Source organism: Leptonotus elevatus, chromosome 3 (genome assembly GCF_054856555.1).
Source record: "Leptonotus elevatus isolate MCC_2025b chromosome 3, RoL_Lele_1.0, whole genome shotgun sequence".
NCBI classification, from domain to species: Eukaryota; Metazoa; Chordata; class Actinopteri; order Syngnathiformes; family Syngnathidae; genus Leptonotus; species Leptonotus elevatus.
Genome location: NC_141241.1, coordinates 27633349 through 27656327, shown reverse-complemented (window position 1 = coordinate 27656327; position 22979 = coordinate 27633349). Strand labels below are relative to the sequence as shown.

At 39.2% G+C, this 22979-nt stretch overlaps 1 protein-coding gene and 1 pseudogene across 2 annotated transcripts in view; one reads left to right on the top strand and one right to left on the bottom strand.

Annotated features, from left to right (window-relative positions):
* LOC147178085 (SH3 and multiple ankyrin repeat domains protein 2-like) overlaps window positions 1-22979 on the top strand; it is a 238302-nt gene that overhangs the window by 49075 nt on the left and 166248 nt on the right. For both annotated transcript variants that reach the window (XM_086070562.1, XM_086070563.1), the window contains exons 3-5: window positions 14747-14950; window positions 15854-15925; window positions 21750-21858. In XM_086070562.1, the coding sequence (XP_085926688.1) occupies window positions 14747-14950; window positions 15854-15925; window positions 21750-21858 (385 nt within the window). The remainder of the gene's footprint in view (window positions 1-14746; window positions 14951-15853; window positions 15926-21749; window positions 21859-22979) is intronic.
* Window positions 10052-11632, bottom strand: LOC147178086 (uncharacterized; annotated as a pseudogene).

Below are 22979 nucleotides of genomic sequence, written 5' to 3'. Positions count from 1 at the left end.
TGGTGTCCGTAGCTCTCTACCGGCCGTCCCAATCCACCATGATCATCAGGCCAGGGCACCTCTGCCAATCTGGGTAGGGGCTGGAGTCCTCTTATTTGTGTGCGCTCGTGAAATATTTTACTACAAGCTCCACTATTTCATCCATTGGTAGATATGAAATTGTAAATATTGTTAATTATTGTTGTAAAACACAATTACCGGTATGTGATCTGTGTACCACTACACCACTAGTATCATTTAATGTGTGGATGCTTTGTATATATTACATATTTTATTAATATGTGCTGAGGGAATTGTGCATGTTTTATTTGCATTGCATCCTCACAAAGCCATCAGTTTTACATGTGTTTTTTAATTAAGTCCCAGATATTTTGCATTTACAGTATATGAGTGTAATATGTTCTATAGGTGTTTAAGTAAAATGTTCCCCTGGGCAGATTATGGTGTATATGATTACATAATGCAATTCCATGTGCTGTATAGATAAACTGGAGCACTAATGGTCCAAGTGAATCATTAATTACAGTACATATTGAATTTAAAATTCAGGGCCCAATTAAAAAATGTTTAGTTAGTGGCACATCTGAATATCATCAAATGTTCTTAATTGCCAGTGTGAAAAGACCAACAATGTCTAGTCAACATATACCAACAATTTATTTGGTGTGTAAATGAAATAAGTAGCATTTTCACAGGGGTGGCATGGCTCAGTGGAAGAGTGGTCATCTCCCAACCAGAAGGTGGTGGATTCGATCCTGAACATCTGTTGTGCTGTTTATTAAGATTCGAGTTGAAGTTAATGCAAAATTAAACACAGAACATACGAATTACATACATTGCACACAGGTTCTAAATGTACTTTAATGATCACCAGCCAGTGCAGCTGGTGACTTTCTAAAGTGACCTGAGAACCCAATCTGATTTCCACGAGCCATTTTGTTGTTGTTTTGTATTTAACTCAACTTTTTTTTTCTTCTGGCATTTCCCCAGTGAGTATGCTTATGTGAAGCCAATAACGCCTTCAAAACACAAGGTTTTTGACTGCATGTAAACGTAGTTGTTGCCACAACAATTCTTGCTTTTAAATTTAAGTCAGGTCAAGTCTCTCCTCATTCTTTTCTTCCTTTTCTCTCCTACTTTCTTTCACTTGCATATTAATGAATTTATGTTACATTTTATTCACTTTGAAAAGTTTAGTGGAGGCTCTGTATGGAAGCCCAAAAGTATCATAATTCAATAAATAAAAACGAGTTTGATAAATAACAGATATTTATGTAATATGGCCATTACATTTTAAAATGAAGTATCATTATGAAAATTCTTCATACTATTCTTTAATATGCATCAAATATTTTATTATGATTAAATATTTTCTAATAATTATTTTAACAATGCCATCCTTTTTTCTTTTTTTTTTCTTTTTTAATAATGCCATTGAATTTATTTTATGTAAGAAAAGAAAACGTTTTTTTTACAAAGTCAGTTTTTATGTCATAATGTCTTTTTCCACAATGGCATCTTTTAACAGAATAACTTGTCAATCAAATCACATGAGGCGGAGCCAGTTAAGTGACTGGCTGAGTCATACAGACATGAGCAACAGCACTTGCCGTATCGATTCACGCGTGGAGTTGTGAAGATTGCAGGGCAATGGCAATCACAAGTTTCAGAAAGAATTGCTGCAGGAGAGGAGTGTCTTTCAGAAGGGACACATTCTCATGCTCTATTTGATCCGCTAGAGTCAGCAGAGCTGCAGAAACACCACTGAAGTCCGCCATTGTTTCTTCTGTTGCCGCCAAAACAATGGCCATGACCAGTGTCTAGGAAAACTAAGCAGATTTGATTGACAGACCAAGTTTTTCTGCTGAAAATCGCCATTGTGAAATAAAAAGACAATTGTGGAAAAGGACATTATGAAATTAAAAATGGACTTTTTAAAAAAAATTAAGAAAAATGTTTTCATACTTTTGAAAATAATGACTTTTAATTTAATTTCCAAAATTGTCAAAAAAAATTTTTTTTTAATGTTTTTATACAATTTTTTAAAATCATAAAATAAAAAACTGTTAAAAAACGTTTATTTTATTTTATACAATCTTGGAAATTAAATTAAAAGTCATTATTTTCAAAAGTATGATGTAAAATAATCATTATGGAATATTTACTCATAATGAAATATTAATAAGTACATATTACAGAATAGTATGAATATGAACACATTTCATGGTGGAACATCAATTAGCATTAATGCTGGAGCCTAACCCCAACACCTACACCAGTATGAACAATTTCCACTCAGTTAAGCTTCAAGCCGTATGTGATACGATGGTGTTCACCGTTTGCTATGTGGGGTACCCAGGGTCAATGCATAATGCCAGAGTATACTGAGTCGGATATAATCACAATAATTAGTTTCAGGCATTTAAAAACTTTTTATTACACGAGTGTAAAAGCTCTGTTGGCTGCCTCTCATTTTACCTGGAACCGCTTTGCATGCTGATTTGCACCTGCCTTTCAGGTGTGGTGTTTTGCACATACTCCTCCCAGAACATAGACAATACTGTCCTTGAATTATGTGCAGCATTTGGCAGATGCAAATAATTTGTAGTTCAGTTTCCAATTTTTTTTTTTTTCTGTGTGCAATCTAGTTTGTGCCCATTTTTTCACATGCAAACTTTAGTAAACCGCAACCAGAATGTTAATTTGACATGCAAAAACTCATATGACTCATGATTAACTATGCAATGAGCAGCAGCAGCAGCAGCACATTTCAGATTGTCTGTTTGTATTCTTTACTCTTTCACTTCTACTTGTCCGTGTAAACAGCTCCATTGTTTTGCTCTGATTCTGCGGCACTGTACACAAGTGAACGATTCATTGTACCTGGGATTGCAGTGGAATATGGATGTTGTGACTGGTGCCATCAGGTAGATAGATGCATGGTCCATTGTTTGCCGCCTTTGTCTTTTTGGCATTATTCTGCCAAGCTCCAAATTGTTCCTTCTCCTTAGCTTGCAGTCGAGCTGCAACTATGGTGACTGTTTTTTTGTTTGTTTGTTTTTGCTATTGGTGACTTTTCAGTCTGCTTACTTTTGGAAAATACATTCCTGCTTAATGAATCAGTTTGTATTGGTTAGCACATAGCACTTGAAAAATAATAATTATGTATCTTAAATTTTTGAGACATTGAATGTTTGAGCACTTCCTCGTATTAGAAATATAGACAAAGGTATTGCCAAGTACCCAAAATCACAAATAATAATAACAGATTTTTGCACACGAAAAACACATATACTGTATTGTTACCAATACAGCAAATTCATATAAAGAAATAGTTCATATGTACATATTTATATAACATAGAAACACACATTTCCCCGTACAAAAAAAATTACTCCAGCACCAAATAGTGCTGGGCAATATAGAATAAAGTATAAATCACATTATGGGCAATTTTATATTACAATAATGGTATACCACGATATAGTATGATTTTGGTTATTCTATGAAAAAATATACAACCGACTATGACTACCTAGTTTTTCTCATCTTGTTTAGAAGTGACATTAAACTTTTGTCACCAATTAGAAATTCATCCAGTAGTGAATGCAGTTTCAAGTTTCTGATATGTGTAGCATTGTATAGCTGTAGCCAGAGCAGCAGATCAACAATATGCAGGAACATGCAGAGTGGGGATCAGAGTGGGGATTTATGGGTGCCCTTTTGGCACTGATGCCCAAAGTGCCCCTTTGTCCATTATTTTTTTATTATTTTTTATTTTTATATTATTATTATTATTATTATTATTATTTATGATTGGCTGGCAACCAGTTCAGGGTGTACCCCGCCTACTGCCCGAAGCCAGCTGGGATAGGCTCCAGCGCCCCCCGCGACCCTTGTTGTCACGGTTGCGGAGGGGAGGACCCAAATGCAGGGAGGCAGGAGAACCACGGCAGGGATGCATGTTCTACTAAACATAATTTATTTTACAAAAACATTAACAGGGGTACTGGGTAACTCTAAATAAACAAAACCAACAAAGTTGGGAAAAGACCAAAAATCAAAGTAACAATAAAACACCAGTGGTGACAGCAACAATGATCCAACCATGACAGAGGAGAGACAGGAGACTATATACACACACACTAACGACACGACAAGACACACCTGGGGCAAGACACAAGTGGCTGAGGGCACGGATTGGTTGACAAGACCAAGGGAGACACACAACCAAAAACAGAAATCAAACATGACACTTGTGAGGAAAAGCGGTTAAGAAAATGGATGGATGGATGGATATTATTATTTATTAAAATTTTTGGGGTTTGTGGAAGTAATTTTGTTGCCTTTCAAAACAAAAATTCAGCAACTAAATTTACATAAAACAAATGATTATTATTACGCGATCATTAGATGACGTCATACTACGAGTCCGCGCCCTCATTCTGCCAGGTCGCTCGCCACTACACCTCCGGTCGGTAAATTTGTCGCTCCGTTTTTATTTACGCAGTCTCACTCACAGTAAAGAAAAGCCAAGGTCAAAGAAGGCCGAAAACTCAAGCAAAACAAATGCGTTATTTGATAGACCTTGTAGATATTATATTATTATATTATCACAGAGCATACTGCGTGCTAGCCTAGCTTCAGTTGAAATGCAGTGACACAAGTTGTAATCAGCCTATCAACTACAATGAAGTCTGTCATTTGGGCGTGGTTGGCTCTGAGGACGCAAGGAAGATGTCCCCCTCAGTTTCATAAAGATCATGACGATCCTTCCCATCCACTTTCGCCACGGTAAAAATCTCAGACAGTAAAACTAACGTTCCTCTTCCATTAGGAATTGTTGCTATCCGCTAATCATGTAGACACTAGAGTTACAAGTTTTGTTATACTTTTACAAGGGCTGGCAAGCGTTAGGGGCACGTAGCTCTGGCGTTAGCATCTCGAGCAGCACGGGTCTAACCGCGCTGCAAAAATTTAGGTAGCGAACAGCTAAAAAGTATGCATCTGCTCAATGTGAAAAATACAAGTAACGACTTTCAGTACAGGTTTGTAACTTTAAGATTAGATATACAAGTCTTGTAGCATGTACTCAATGATGGCTGAATTGAAATATACAGTACTTTAAAATATATGTGGAAATCGCTACATGATCTTTGTTTTTATTTTAACCAACAGCTCATTTTTGGGGGTTTGCAGTCAGATTGAGGTCCTAATAAGAAACAAGTAGTAGTGCTTTCAGAAATTAGGGGGACAATGAAGAACCCAAAAAACAAAAACAATAACAGCATTCTATCAAAAACAATGTAGCTTGCTGAGATGTGGCAGTTAATTGTTGAGTATAGTCCCAAGAATAAAATATTAACATCTAGACCTGCCGAAAAATACCCCTCCACGCATGGTGGCTCGGTGGTGACATGGGTTTGAACCATAAATGGGTGGACAGTGCAGGCACGTTATCATGTGCCCTTTTTTTTTGTTTGTTTTTTACTTGCCCCTCCAAAAGTCACTGCATGACCCTGACAATATGTCAAGTTATTGCACAAAAGAGAGAGTATGTGATTGATCAAATCTGAGATGAATCAGGATGACTGATTTAAAGTTTTTAAACGGTGCATCTGAGAGTCGACAGGGAGAGCAGATTTTTTTAAAAACAAAAACATACTGTAAACGATTTTTAAATGCCACAAACAAAAATTATCACGATGTATTGTCTATTTAGCAATGCAATTTTTAAGATACCGTATTATCTATGATCTAGCTACCTATTAACAAGACGGATTCATGCCATATCACCTATGACAAAACTCCTTTCAACTCTGCACATTTGTGCCTCTGGATCATTTCAGCACAGTGACATTTGGTGCTGGCCTCTATATGCATCTGATAATTTTGCGGCCTAGTTTCTTTCAGCATTGAAACAGTTTCTCTTGTACATGGAACAGAGAGGTTACGAGGGTTATACTTGTTTAAAAAAAGTAAACATAACCCATAGTTTTCCAAATCTGTTTTAGGACCACACTGGAAAGTGGAAACTATGTGTTTTTTGTTTAAAAAAAAAAGTTGTTATTCTTTTTCTTGTAAAATGTGACGGGCATACTTTTCATTGCAAGTTTTGGTAAATTATGTGGATATCAACCTAATTGGGTTTGCAATGTAAGTGGTGGGTTACTGGAACCCAGTTAATAAGCTTTGAGCTTCAGAGGGAGTCCATTTTTAACAGTGTAAATGATTGCTTAGCAATAATTTTTGTCTTGTATCTGGATGCATTGTGGATATAAACAAACAAGCAAACAAACAAACCACCTGCTCCACCACTTAGACGTGCTTTTTACGAGTCTAAAATCTACTTTCTTCACCGAATTGTAGGTTGCAGTGGTGGGGGCGTCATTGAAACATTCGTCATTCGCCAGCGGCCGAACCACCATTCTATCATCATCAGTCCGTCGTTTCAGGCCTGCCAAGTCCATCCGTTGTCACTCCGTCACTATGTCATTGTTCTTTTAACCGCGCTTCCGTCATCGCTAAATCACACTTTATCACCGCTACTTTGGGGCCATCAGTAAAAAGCTGTTTACAAGGGTAACAGTACACAATTTTATTCATTTAGAAACAGTTTGGACTACTTTACACAAAAAATATAAATTCTTATACAATTACTGTTCCTCATTGTGCTTCTTTCCAGACTACCCCTTGTCTTTGCTTTTTGGGTTAGTGACGGTTCGGGTGATGGACAAAAATCGCTTCCTTCAGCACATATTCCCTCAGTGTTTCAAAGTTTTTGCCTGTCGTTAGTCTGCAAGCAAAACAGGAGTCCATCAGTGAAGGACTGACGGACTTCCCATCGGTATTGACGGACCGGTGACGACACTGTGTTACTGCCCACCATCAATGTGATGCACCGGGGCCGCGGTAGCTGTGTCCACCGGAACACCCAGCGAGGGTCTGGGGAAGACATGTGGTGAGCCTCATTTTTGGTGGCGAACTTTGTCTGCATCTCAGCATTAGCCAGGATAAAGTTGTCCTGTATTTCCTGAATTAAAGACAAACACTGTTTGTGTCCTGGCTGGATAAAATGTTGCATCTGGTAGTGTTAATCTTTTAAGTGTACACGTACCATTTACAGCCCTCCAGAACATGCAGTGCTGAAGGCTGACTGTGCTGACTGCAGAATTTTGTAAATCTTACTCAGACATTTTAGCTCACATCCTGTTGAATGTCATTAACAAAAAATAGGTTGCTGGTCTGAAAACTTTTTTTTTCTGAAGGCAGGCATTAAGGTTCTTGGGTAATGTTTACTTGTATTTGTGCCTATACATGAATGAATGAATGAATGAATGAATGATCATTAAGTAAAATTGTTTTATATTCTTGGAAAAGTTTGTGAACCACTGTTTGAGAATAGTGGTACTGTTTAAACTGCTTACAATTAGTGATACACCGAATATTCGGCCACCCAAAATTTTCGGCCGAAAAATGGCAAAAAATATGTATTGTAATAAAATTCAAGCCAAAAGAATATGGCCGAAAGAGGATGTTGTGCTGGGGCTAGCAAAAAACATACAAACAACCAAAAAAACCGCTGCAAACAAGTGAGGGAGTGAGTTTCCGCCTTGCTGCTCGCTGCCGTTTGTGAGTACCGGCAGCTTCATTGTGCACACCGGAGAAGGAGAGTGTCGCTTGGTAAACTATGTCAAAAAAGAGAGTGCTGCAGAGTACTGCACTACAGGTGTGCCACTCTCCTGCAGCGCCTTCCTTTTTTTCTTTGATGAAAGCCCATCGAGCGCTTCTACTTTTTCACTTGCATTCTGGTGGCCGTGCTAAATATTTTAGCTAATGTTAGCACTATTGCTATCAACAGTTTTAAACAAGTAAACACTTACCACTATCTCCGGGTGACCACAGATCTGTACAGGACGCCGTGTGTGACTTTGCAGTCCGTTCCCAAAGCCGATTGACTGGTGCGATTTATTTATTTATTTTTTTAAACGTTGGTGAAAATGTGAATGTGCCGATTTTAAGTGCGCCGCACCGTGTCCCGCTACAAATAGCCTACAAATGCGCCATCCGCACCGCACGCATCCGTGCCGGCCGGTGCGAAGTACATTGACTATAAAGTGCAATTGCACCGCCAGAAAATGCTTAGTTGCTCACTCTGCGTAATATTATAATTTTAATTAATGATAATAAATGCAATGATAATAAAAAAATTGGCATAATTTTTTCTCTGCGTTTCGGTTTTCGGCCAAGCATTTCTCATTTTCGGTTTCGGCCAAAACAATTCATTTCGGTGCATCCCTACTTACAACAATACTGTTGTATATGTTTTAGGAGCAAAACATTGTATGATTCATTGTTAATAAATACTTGGACCGCCAGTGCTGCTGCATTTTAATGTTGGTTATCATGTTGTTACACTTGGAGTGCTAAATATTTGTTTTATGGTAGGCTACTTGGTGTAAAAACTGCCTTAGTAGTTTTTTTTATGTCTGTATCCAAGGTGGACTGGGAAAAGAATGAAGGCTTGAAGGTGTCACTGGTAGGGATGTCCCAATCCCGAGATTGGAAATCGGATCTGTTCACGTGATTTTCAGCTGATCCAGTATCCAGCGTAAAAGAGCGGACATCTAAACTTTTAAAGGTCACAAAGCTAAAAAATAATCCAAATGTGCAAATATCTTAATTATGTTACTTTTCCCTTTTCTTATTTCCGTTTAGTTTTTTTAGTAGTGTAGTTAGTGACAGTAACAGAGCCGCAGGCACGCACACCCACGGTACAGATAGACAAAACTCACACCTACTTACAATTGTCTTGGGAATGTGGGAGGAATTTGGTGAACCCATAAAAACATCTCACAAGGAGAACATAAAAACTCCACATAGGACGTCCGGAGCCCGCATTTGAAGCCACAACCTCTGCACTGTGAGGGGGATGTGCCAACCAGTTACCACCATGCCGCCTGGAGAATTTTACAAGCTGCTATTGCAACAAAACAATCCTGCTATTTATAACAAGCATCAAATGTCCATTCTGTGATTTATATGAATATTTTCCATGTTTTTTGTTTTTTTGTTTTTTTGGTCAAGTGTAGGACACTGAAAGATCATTACTCTTCTTATGAATGTTTGTAACTGTTGGTATTTTATCTGGCCCTGTGTTCATTTGCGGGGCCAAATACAAGACGCAAATTTCAATGCCAACTTTTACATTTTATATTTGAGGAGCCAAGTTGTCTATTTTTATAAATTGAAGAGTCAAATTGCACTCTGACCTAAGTTGGACGCTGTAGCCTTGTAGAAGTGTAGCAAAAAGTCAAGGGTGGCACTGGAGTTACACTTCTACAAGACCACAGCAAACTTGAAAGCTCATCCGTTGATGCACTTGGGCACCCAGAATGAGTTACTGTATACTGTAAGTACCTAAACGGCCCAGGCAGTGATGCAGTTGGGCAACCAGTCGGCAGTCCCATTATGTCCACACCAATTACTTGTGTTCCTATTTTATGATTTAATTATAGTCGACAGTAATTATTCAGTTTTGAAGGTGAAGCTTGTAATGTTAAATTTGAAAGTTATCGGTGAAGTAGCAGTAACAATTGTGGGATGCCTAACTTAATTTTATTGTTCCTGTGATGGTGACAATGCATTTCTATTCTATTTGCTGCTTTTCTAAGTTCTTATTATTTCACACCTGCTGTGAGGATTTCGGGGGGTAAAGTTCATAGACTCCTTATCCCTACAGACTTTATCACTGATTGGGGTTGCTATCACCCTGAGCAGCACATCCAGCTGTAAAGACTAATTTTTAGTCAAATTGCCACAGTGAAGCTCTCATAATCATTTCATATTTGAAGGAAGGCCAGAAAACCTGAATAGATTTTTTTAATGGAGCCCACTAAGACTAGGGGAACCAGAGCCAAGCAATTAGTGTTGAATTCCAGTCACAATGAGCAGAGTGGCCCTGTTGGCATGCAGTATACAGTACCGTGACTCAGAACAATAAAAAAGCTCAACAATGTTGAATTACTTCCATCTATTCTCTCTTCCGCACTTAAGCCTGTTAAGGGTCACAGGGAGTTAGAGCCTATACCAGCAGACTTCAGGTGAAAGTCAGACTACACACAACTGGTCACCAGTCAATCACAGGGCACATTTTGAGACATACAGACTTTCACACTCATATTCACATCATCAGTGAGTGGGACTTGAACTCAGTAAGTCAGCATGCCTGCATGTAACTCAGGCAAGTGAATCACCATACCATCCGTGATGCCACATTGTCCATATATATGGCATAGGGTTTTTGTTTTAGAACAACTGATTTTCATCTATTTTATTTGGCTTATATAATAATAATAATGCATTTTACTTGTAATGCCCTTTCCATTACAAGATCTCAAAGGGCTACAAGTAGAGAAGAAAACGGCATGCATTTTTTAGTTATAAAAAAACATCTAAGAGGGGGGACCAAAGGTTCTGCTAAAAAGAAATGTCTTAAGAGTTCTTTTAAAACAGTCAATAGATTGTAGTGCCCTCAGTGTGTCAGGGAGGTCGTGCCACAGACGTGGGGCAGCAGCACAGAAGGTCCTATCTCCCATGGTCCTGAATTTAGTCCTGGGTTTGTGGAGGAGGTTTAAGTAGGTAGAACAGTGGGAATGTGTTGTGTTTTGTGGATTGAGGAGTTCTTTGAGGTAGAGGGGGGAATGACCATAGAGCCATTGGTGTGTGAGCAGAGAAATCTTGTATTCAATCCTGGTAGAGAAGAGAAGCCAGTGAAGTGAGCGGAGGATGGGGGTAATGTGCTCATATTTGCGTACTCTCTTCAGGATCCTAGCTGCAGAGTTTGGGGTGTATTAGAGCCTCTGCAGGCTCTTGCTGGGGATCTTGAAAAGTGCATTGCTATAGTCCAGTCTGGTGAAAATAAGGGCGTGGACCAGCTTCTCGGCATCTGAGAGGGAGAGGATTGGACGGAGTTTGGAAATGTTCCGGAGGTGATAAAAGGAGGTGTTGCAGAGGTGGTTGATGTGGGATTCAAAGGTGAACTGGGGGTCCATTTTCACTCCTAGATTAGTGACTGTAAATGAAAGAGGAATAATGGAACCAGAAAAGGTGATGCTGGTTATGGGTGATGATTTGGTCTGGTGGAGTGCACACCAGGATGGCTTTGGTTTTGGAGCTGTTGAGTTGGAGAAAGTTGTGCTCCATCCATATCTTTATCTCCTCCAGACAGGTGGTGAGTTGTGACGGGGATGACGGTGATGAAAAGGGTTGGGCTGCAGCAGTACCATTGACATAGAGCTGTGCGTTGTCGGTATAGCAATGGAATGAAAAACCATGATGACTTATGACCTGGCCAAGTGGAATAAGGTAAAGAGTGAAGAGGATGGGGCCGAGAACCGACCCCTTGGGAACACCGCAGGTGACTGTGTGTAGGTTTGATCTAGAGTGGCCCAGGGATATGTATTCTGTCTGATTTGTCAAGTATGACTGAAACCAGCTGAGGGCAGTGTCAGTGAGTCCAGAGGTGTGGTGGAGCCAGCCGGTTGAGTAGGATGCCATGGTCGATGGTGTCAAAGGCAGCGGATAGGCCCAGGAGCATGAGGAGAGAGGGAGAGCCAGCATCGGATGACATGATGAGATCATTAGTGACTCTTACCAGTGCAGTCTCTGTGCTGTTGGCGAGGCGGAAACCAGACTGAATTTTTTCATAGAGGTTGTTCAGTTGTAAGTGTTTTTGAAGGTGGGTGGCGATTACTTTCTCAAGCACTTTAGAAATGAAGGGGAGATTAGAGATGGGCCTGTAATTTGAGAGGACCTCTGGGTCAAGGGTATGTTTTTTGTATGCAGTCCGGTCGCAAGGGCAGCAATTTGAGCACGGAATTCCAGACTTCTCTCTCCCCACCCACTTCCTCCAGCTTCTCCGTTAGGATTCCAAGGTGTTCCCAGGCCAGCTGGGAGGCATAGTCTCTCCAGTGTGTCTGGGTTATCTCTAGGGCCTCCTCCCTGTGGGACATGCCTAGAAGCTAACACCACACCAGGGAGGTGTCCAGGCAGCATCCTGACAAGATGCCTGAGCCACCTCATTTGGTTCCTCTCAATGCGAAGTTATCAGCGGCTTGATTCTGATCCCCTCCTGAATGACACAACTTCTCGCCATATCTACGGAGGAAACAAATTTTGGTTGCCTGTATCTGTTATTTTGTTCTTTTAGTCATGACCCACAGCTCATAGCTATAGGCGAGGGTAGGAACATAGACTGCTAAATTGAGAGCTTTGCCTTATGGCTCAGCTCCTTAACCATGACAGATTGATGCAGAGTCCACATAACTACAGACGCTGCACTGATCCGCCTGTCGACCTCCTTCATTTTTTCCATCACTCATGAACAAAAGGTACTTGAACTCTTTTACTTGGGGCAGGATCTCTTCCACCTGGAGAGAACAAAACAACCTTTTCCAAGAGTACCATGGCTTCAGCTATGAAGCTGCTGATTGTCATCACAACAGCTTCACACTTGTCTTCAAATTAATCCAGTGAAATTTGAAGGTCCCGGCTTGATGAAGCCAGCAATACTGTACTACATTGTCTGCAAAAAGCAAAGATATGATACTGAAGTCACCGAACCAGACACCCACAATGCTTCAGTTGCACCTAGACGTTCTGCCCATAAAGGTTTTGAACAGAATTGGTGAAAAAGTTCAGCCTTTGCAGAGTCAACCCCTCATTGGAAATTAATCCAATTTACTGCCGGCAATTGGACCGAACCAGTCATACAGGGACAGAACAGCTCATATAAATGCGCCCGATACCCCATACTACCGGAGGACTCTCTATAGAACTCCCCGAGGAACACGATCAAACACTTTTTCCAAGTCTACACAGCAAGTGTAGACTGGTTGGGTGAGCTCCTATGCACTCTCAAAGACCTTGCCGAGGGTGTAGAGCTTCTCCAGTATTCCACAACCAGGACGACAACTACACTGCTCCTTGTGAATCTGATATTTTACCTCAGCACACCTGAATAGACCTCACCAGGGAGGCTGAGGAGTGTGATTCCTTGGTAAGTGGAACAACCCCTCCAGTCCCCTTCTTAAAAGGGAGATAACCACCCTAGTCTGCCATTCAAGAGGCAATATCCCTGATGTTCACATGTTGTTGCAGAGTAGTGCCAGCCCTGCAAGATCCAGCACATTTAGGAACTCCAGGCGTATCTTATCTACTTATATTGCCCTGCCACCAAAAATTGTCATTGCGGACCATCTTCTGCCTTAACAATGGAAGGGTGGAACATGGTCCACTCGTACTCAATGTCTTCTGCCTACCCTGGGATGTGGGACAATTTTGCTGGAGTTGAAACTCAGGTTAAAGTCACTTTTCCCACTCACTCCCGTCCAGGTCTTACTATCACTGCCGAGATAAGCATTGAAGTTCCCAGCACAAGCGGGCTCCAGCACCTCCTCCTAGGACTTTAAGAAAGGTGGGTGTTCTGAATTGCTGTTTGGTGCATAGGCACAAACAACAGGCAGGAAAGGCGGAATGAACCCTAACATACCCATCACCATCTCCAAGTGTAAGAGTCCAACCCCTTTCAAGAAGACTGTTACCGGAACCCAAGCTGTGTGTAGAGGCGAACCCGACTATATCTAGTCAAAACCTCTCGACTTCACACTGAAGCTCTTTCCCCACCAGAAATATGATGTTCCACATCCCAAGAACTAGCTTCTGTACCCAGGGATCGAATCGCCAAGTTCCCCACCTTTTGCCACCCATTTCACACTGCACCTGACTCCTTGGCCCCTGCCACAGGTGGTGAGCACGTAGAAAGGACGAACCTATGTTAACCCCATGGATGTAGGACCTGCCATCAGGTGCTCGACATCGATCCCCGAAACAAGCAACAGGGCGTGGGAAAACAAATTAATAAATATCAGTATCTTAAGTATCAGTCTCATAAGGGGTCTTTGAGCCGTGCTTTTTCTGGACCCTCACCCAGGACCTATGTGCCTTTCATGACCCTTTTTGGGGCAGAAAGCCTCCAACAACCTAGGGGCATATTCTTCCGTTCGCGCCTAAGTCAATTTCTTACCCGCCTTTCTTAAAACACTTTCAATTCACGGCAATTATCCCGTCTTGGTTTCTGACACACCCACCTGCGTAACTGGTGAGAACTTGTACAGCCACCAAAGAGGTGTGACCCATTGAACTTTGAGGATGCCTGCAGTCCCGGATTGTGGCATTTTCCTGAGACGTGAATTACAGAGAGATCCATTTGGAATATATTCCCCACTTAAAACGTGAAGTTGACTTGCGTATGGAGCCGGTTAGAGTTAGAGAATAACTATGGTTTTGGGGATTTTGCTTTTCGCATGCTCTATATTTAACTTCCAGCGTAGTTCCACATAAATTACCATTCCCAACAATCTATTATGATAAATCTTTTTATTTCAATGGAATTGACCAAGATTTTGACTTTTTATTTTAATTAGTCTAGTGTAAAAATGATCACTATATTTAGTTTAAATTCAGTGATAATCATTCATTTTCTACTGTATTGAGAAGCCATTTCAGATATTTACCAGATAATTTGAGCGTTGTGTCAAAACCTTCCAAAATCTAAACTTCAACAAATCTAAAGTCGCAGACAGGATTGCAATGTTAACGGTTCAGAAGAAATTGTGTGGATTTTCTTATCTATGGCATTAATTTTTCTTGCATACTTTGTTGTCTCTCTCACTCCCAAAACCAGAAATGTATGCGGTTCAACCCTAATGCAACGGTCTGGGTTGCCAAACAGCGGATCCTGTGTACACTTAATCAGAGCCTGAAGGACATGCTCAACTACGGCCTTTTCCAGCCTGCCATCAGTGGGAGAGATGGCAAGTTTCTGGACGAAGAACGTAACCTCCGAGAGTACCCTCAACCAATCAGTAAAGGTGTTCCATGTTTGGAGGTACACATCCATTTTGATTTTTTTTTTTGCTACAACAGTTAAATCAGTAAGCAGAAAATACACAATACGCATCATTTTAAATGTTTCAGACTACACATGTAACAAATGTTAATCAGGGTTTTGGCAGTCTTCAAGTGCCTCTAGTACGCAATTGGCACACCTCACTTATAGGGAACAAAAGAAACTGCTGCAAATGGCCATGATAGAAGTCAGCTGTGACCATTCCCACAGCAGTGCCGTCCTCGGTTTTGCAGATTTGCTAGCCTTAGCTTGTCTGTGGGTCTAACCTACCTGCGGGTGAGTTCGCCACACGCCTTATTTACACCAGTCATGGAAACAGAGCCCTTGGTGTGGATTCCTGAATCATTAAGTGGACACAAGTTGAAATACATTATACTGATGTATGACTCAGTTTTGTCATTTTGCTTAATAGTGCATTACAGTGTTGCATTGCTGAAATCAACACTAAAATGAACTATTAAAAAAAAAAAACATGAGCCAGAACTGCAAGTTGTAACATTAGAATATTGCCACTTGACAAGATCTCCTAAGTAAATGTATTTGTTGTTGTTTAAATGTGAACGACGTGTATACACACCACTCACATGGATGAAAAAGTTGAAAAACTTTCATTAAAAGTCTGACATTCTATATATTTATACATAACAAGTCAGACAAAAACTTTTGAAATGTTGTAATGTTAACCCCTGCATTGTTTTTTTTCATGTTTTTTTCCCCAGTTTTTTCTTTTTTGAGAGAGCTCAGTATTGTTCATTCGGTAATCTTACCGATTCGACATGTCATTTTTTCATGTTTTAACTCTATTATAAACATCTTATTTTGCCTATTTTTCTTGTTAGATTTGTTATTTTATGTCTTATTTTTTTGTCTTTGTCATTTTAGTTTCGCTACAAGAGTCGAGTCTACAGGCAGCCCAATTTGGATGAGAAACAGATTGCCAAGCTTCATACGAAGGTAATAATTTGCCTACAACAGAAATAAGATATACAAAAAATTAAGTATAACTAGAGCTGCGGGCAGCTTTAAAGGGCCCTCGCAGCCCGGGCCACTTTGGGGTACTTTTCCCCAGTTGTTGTCCCAGGTCTTGAGATGATCCATGCCAAGTTAGAAGTAAATCAGATGAAAACTGTTAGCAAATGGGCAAAAAGAATGACCACAGTGAATGTGCAAAAATGGGCCAAAATTGGACATTAAAAAATTCATAGCTCACTTCCTGTACATTTTAGGATATGGCTTCCACTGACTTTTTTGTGTGTCTCGGGGCGCTTCACGTGTCTGCCAATTTTTGTAGCCCTCGGTCAAACGTTCCGGAAATGGTGCATATTTTTCCACGCTAGGGGGCGCTATATGTTGTTATATTGTTATGGCAACTTCATAATATCAAATTTTTCGCTGAGGAGTGTGCAAAGTTTGGTGAGTTTTTGTAAATGTTTAGGTCCCAAAATGAGATCGTTTACCAAGAATAATAATAATAATTCCTATAAAAACAAGAGGGACCTCGCAGCGGTAGCTGCTCGGGCCCTAATTATTTAGAGATAGATTTAAATGAACCGTTTTGTTCGTAAAAGATTCCACGACTGAAGAGTAGGGTTTACACCTGTGCTCCTCCTGCAGGTTGGGATAGTATAAGTGTTGAGATCTATTCTGTTTAGTTTTTACATAAATTACCGATTATTTGCAAAAACACTGAATGGCAGTAGTATGCTAATGACATAGTGTGTTATGTATCAGCAAATAACAACCCATCAAGCCTTTAGCGATCTTAAACTGACGATGGTCGCTGTTTTAATAGCTAAAAAAAAAATCAGTTAAGACTACAAATGCGGAAGAAAGTTTTAGTCAAATTTCACCTCACAACTGACAAAATAAATTTAGATAATCAATTATTTTAAATACCTGGGTTTTGCTCTAGAATGGCTCCAAGCATAAAGTTTAATGTGCATATAAAACAGTTGTCTAAAACTGTAAAAATCAGTTTAAACAGTTTTAGACTTCCAGTCTTCTACTGCATCAACGCTTGGGCCACTGATTCAGTAACCAGGCCAATTTCCTCAATCTACAAACAAGCTTTAAAGTTTTCGATCAGAAAGCCACAAATATGGCATCATTGTAAAATTACGGGTAGTCAAAATTTTTTCACATTTTGTAAAAATGTTTCTTTTGAAACTGATTATTAAAATGTTTCAATGGGCCAGGCCCTCAAGTATCAGTCATTTAAAAATAATGACAACCGCAGGAGAATAATAAGTGGTGTGAATGAGCGAAACGCTAAAATAAAAACACAAAACAATATTTGGACAAACATCCTTTTCAGTAATAAGTGCACATCTAATTTGGCAATGTTGTATAGTCCCTGGGATTGTATTCTATTGTATGTGAAATAATCGATTTAATTCATTCAACCATCAAAGCACAAAAACACATAAAGCACATAAAGCACAAAACTCACTTTTGAATTCTGCAGTTTCAAACATTGTCACACCCGTTGCCAGCAGTGTGTGCAATAAGTTAGTCAGTGAATATGCAATTTAGTGCCTGCTTGTTGGCATTTTAGTAACTCAGGACCCGATGGTTAAGAACTACAAATGAGGAAATGCATCTTATTCCTCTTATGAGATTTAAAATTCAAAGAAAAAAAATCTGCTGGGAAGAGCAATGTTGAAAAGTGAAAATTCAGATTAAACTGTTAAAAATATAGTGGAAGGATGTAATACTACACTTGTGCTTGAGCTGAGAAATTCAAAATAAGTCTATGGTGCTGATTTCATATCAATTAGTTGCAGCGTGATGCTGCATGAAAACCTGTAACCGCAGGTTTTCTCTTTTTCCATGCCAGCTCCAACAGCAGAGCACTTTTTCACTCCATCTCTGTCCTACCCACAAGAGTAAAAGTCAAGTGTGTTCAGTGATTTGAAGATTTGTTTCCTCTGCCGAGCTGTTTTAGGCTCACCTTAGGCAGCTATTCCACAGTGTATATAATCCTGTTTTGCAGCCAAAGTGTAAATGTTTCTGGCTACTTGCTGTTTTTGGCATACTACTGTAATGCTACACAAATGCAAGATGGTAGGAAATAAGTGCAGAAGAATGTGAAGCAAATACACGTTTGCACTGCTAAAACAATAAACATCACTGTCTATGTGAAATGATAGTAATACATCAGAGTGTTTCCTGGATTTGAATGTGTTAGACTGAGCCTTTATTGGTTCATGAGCAACAGATTAATTTGAGTTTTAAAGTTATAAAATGGACAGTCGCAGTACTGTGTGAGCAGTCCTGGGTGCACCGACTCTTACCCTAAGTCAGCTGGGTTGGGGTTTTAAAGTTGGATTTTACATTTTATCCCATTAAATAACAGACAAATATTTGTGAAATTACAATACATTTGTCAACGTATTTTAACAATCAATATATGTATTTCTAATGGTGTTTTTTGTGTGTAAAAGAACAGTATTGTGTGTTTTTACAGTTACAGTGATTTCATGTTATTTTTACATTTGATATGTAAAATCTGAGTTTATTTTTGTAAATTAAATGATATTTTTAAAATACAGAAGAAACATTTTTAAAATTCTGTTATATTATTTTTTTACAGTGTTGCTATTTTTTTGGCTTGATCTGTATCTCTGTTACAGATCTAATACCATAACAATCATTTACAGTAATGTCTGGTGCTCTGTGGTTGACGAAAGCTCATACTCACACTGCCATTAAACATTCTTCAATACCTGGAGTCTCCAAGTTCGAACCTTGAGAGCACCTATCCAGCCTGTCATTTAATCAGGATCGTTATCAGGCTTCTGCAGAGCTTTCTAATGAGCTGATCATTTGATTTAGCTGTGTTGGAGGAGGGAGAAATGGAAAACAGGCTGGAAAGTTGCTCTAAAGGGCCAAACTTGGAGATCCCTGTTCTATACTGTGAAGGAAAAAACACAGGCAGGATATCAGCCACACAACAAAAATAATATGACTATGAACTCCTGACATTTCCAAATATTAAACAAGCAATGACTCATCAGTGAGATCTAAGGACCAGCCCTCGATCTGTGCTCACACTAAATTTGCTTGGCTCAATCAGCTTGTTAAAAGACCTTGTCGAGTGAATTCAGTGATTTGTTTCTCAATACATTGTAGATGTTCGAAAATGATTGCTGAAAATGTGTGTAACCACAGAGAACTGTTTATTACTCAATTGTGGAGATACATGTAAATGTACTAAAGCTGGCTGTTTACAGGTTAGCAAACTTGATTGTTGGTTGAAACCTCTTGTGGCTCCGCTGCGATGTCATTTCTTCCTCTCCCGGTGCTACAGTCCACAATGTTTTGTGGTCGTTTGTTTTTTTGTGGTTGTGAGTGGTGGATGCGGGCTGTGTGAGCACTCCTCCCTGATTGGTGGACCTTGTAACTTTTTGAAAATGTATTTGGCCAGCCGTATCTCCCCAGCCCCACGTCCTACCGGAGACACACTCGGATTCATCTCGACGAGACCTTTCCAACGGTGTATGGCCTGTCGCTTTCCGACCTTGCCCGTCGCCTTCGCGACTTGGAGATAGAGGCCCGACAGTTTCCCAATTTCATGCCCTGGAATGCTCGTGCGTCCGCCACCGCCCCATGGCTCAACCCTAGATTACACCGCATGCGTGTGCATTGTGGGTCCGCTCCGCCGATTTGTTTCCATTTCCAGCTTGTTCATATTACACCGGCTGCGTATGCGCTTCGGATCGACTGCCGACCAGCTTGTCGTACCGAGACTGCCTGACAATGGCCGGCAATGCGCTCCCGAGCCTCCCGGTCAAAATGGATTTCTCAGCCTCATCATCGTCATTAAAATTAAGAGTGCCATTTCTAACCGCAGTTTTGTTGTTGTTGTGTGTGTGTGTGTGTTTTTATTACTATTTTTATTTATTTTTTCTCGGAAAACATACCGGCCGGAAAAAATTGATCGATCAACGTTACATTTTTGTTTCTCAAATAAACGTTTTGTATATTAGTTTAATTTTGTTGTTGTTATTATTATTTTAAAATCTACAAAGGTTTGAACACTGAGAGTGTATAGGCCTACTGTGTTTAAATAAGAGATACAGTATGAGAGAAAATGTCGCCTATCAAGAAAAGTGCATGTATAAAGTGTGTGGTGAGGAGTTAGCCTCACCACAAACATATATAATAAATGAAAAAAATCTAGTATGAATTAATTATTTTTAGAATAAACAAAAAATATATACTTTGTTACCTCATTTATAATAAGTAAATAAAAAAATACTTTTAATGGAAACATGAATGCAAATGAAAAAAGAACATATATGATGAATGAAAAATAATTCATAATAAACAAAAAATCATACCAAAACGAAAAAACATATATAATAAACAAAAAAATAGATATAATTAACGGAAAAAATAATTATTAATGCAGATTTCCATTATCGCGGGTAGTTTTTGGAATGTAACACCCGCGAGAAACGCGGGAACACTACTGTAAATTCCAACGTATTGACAAATTTGACTGCATGTGATTGTGTCCTTTCACTCACAACAGAGCTGGATACATTACATTGTGTGTGCATCAGTCCTGAATATTTCCGCTTTAATTTTATATTCAGACAGTGGTATGAAATAATGATTACATATTTAACATAAAAACTAATAATGAAAATTTCCCAAAATAGGTCACCGCTCGCCACTATATATATATATATATATATATATATATATATATATATATATATATATATATATGTGTGTGTGTGTGTGTCAGTATATATGAAAATATCCAATACAGTAAACAAAATAGACAATGTGTGTGTAGAGCAAACAAATAATTAAATAAAAAATCTAGCTATCTATAGATGTGTCTGCAAATTGTATATAAATGCAAACAAATGGCCAAGAAACAATGTCCTACTTTTTTGTTATTCCACTCAACAAATGTGGTAAGAAGTATTGCAATTTGTGGTTAGTTGCAATTCTTCGAACATTTTGCAATTATCCATCCATCTGTATTACTTCAACTGCCAAACTGGTTGTATGTCTATTTATGCCCTGCATTTATCTGGCGACCAGCATAGGGTGTACCCGCCTATCGGCCACTCTATAGGCTTCAACACCCCCACAACACTGGAGAATGGCTGGCTGGAAATGTTGAAATTATTTTGAAGCACAAATGATAACTAATAACAGTGAGATTTGATTTTTGGACAAAATTGCTGAGGTGTTTTCTGCCTTTTGTCTTCATCATCCCAGCTTTCCTTGCCAGTCTATGAAATGATTGCTACTCATTGGCTTGATATTTTTTTGCTATATCATTCCTCATTTTCTCCTGTCCTTGAGGGAGCTGTTCTCTTATCTATTTTTATCATGTGGCCTGGAATTAAAGCAAATGGGAGCAGAACTGGAAAAAACGATCATCCATTCTACTCTGTCACCACTCTCTAAATTTTGTCCCCTCCCTCTTTAGGCTTCTTGCTTACAGAAGCCTTTTATTACATTGCTGCGTCATAACAAGCAATTTATTTCGTTCCTCATTTCTAAACACATCCTCTTATTTTTTTTTATCACCCGATGTTATTGTTAAACCCCTACATTGTCGTGTAAAAACCTGTTTTTAAACCCATTCTGGGCCTCTAAAGTGGTTTCACACTACCACTATTTGTCCGTCTGTCCATCCATCCATCCACACTCGCATTCACACCAGTACCAAGTGGAAAATGGGCTTGTGCTGCCTAAACCATCAGTGCATTTGTGTTTATATTCTAATAGTTTGTCTTCCATGGCTTTGCAGGCCAATCTGAAGAAGTTCATGGAGTTTATACTCCACAACCAGGTGGCTAAAGTGTCTAAGATGCTCGAGAGAGGCCTCGATCCCAACTACCATGACAGCGAGACTGGTGGTAAGTCTACACCAAATGATAACTATAAGTATTAAAATGAATTTCTTTAATAATAATAATAATAATAATAATAATAATAATGATGATGATGATGATGATAATAATAATAATGATAATGATGATGATGTTGATAACAATAATAATAATTATTATTATTATAATGACGTACCCCGCCTAATGCCCGAAGCCATCTAGGATAGGCTCCAGCACCCCCACGACCCTCGTGAGGAATAAGCGGTTCAGAAAATGGATGGATGGATTATTATGACATAATTGCATATATTATAATGTAATGTATTTTCTCATTATTTTATATGTATGTCTGCCCATCCTTCTGCCCATATTTGTAGGTTTAAACTTAATTTCCCAGAAGCAGCAATACTTATGACTTAAAGCTACTGTATAATCTGAGATACGCTGATATTGGTGTGTCACACAAATGCATACTTTATTGGAACCCTAGCTTAATGACAACAATATATCTTATAAGAGCAATGTATTGTGATGATTTAATAATTGAAATAAAAACTGCCAAACAATTACAGAATGAAATTGTGTAGAAGCAAAATATCGGAGTAGTGAGCTGGGTCAGTGTTTTTAATTAGACAGGTAGATTTAAATGTACATTAGAAAACATGACTTATAAATCACCTTCAAACTTTATATTGTCTCCAGTTCTAATCAAACTGTAAAAGTCATCATAAATAATTGCCCATTCCATTGTTTTCCTGATGTATTGACTTAAAGCCAGTAAGCCAAAAGACTACTTGCCCAGCTCGCCAACTTTGATCTACAATTTTAGTTTAATTTAATCCTGCGCATTGTCATATGACAGAAGAATGTCAATTAGTAAAGGTGGCAAAATGAGTGGAAACAAATTTAGCCTAAAGTAGGGGTCTTCAAGTGTGGTCCTCGAGAGCCACAATCCAGCCTGTTTTCCATGTCTCCTTCCTCCAACGCACCTAAATCAATAATCAGGATCATTATCGGGCTTCTGCAGAGCTTGCTGATGAGCTGATCATTTGACTACTGGCTAGGCTAGGCTTGGCAGGCCTAAACATATTGTGAGGGTCTGCTGGGAACGTCTGGCAGACTAAAGTGTCAGAAGCAGCTTCTACTGC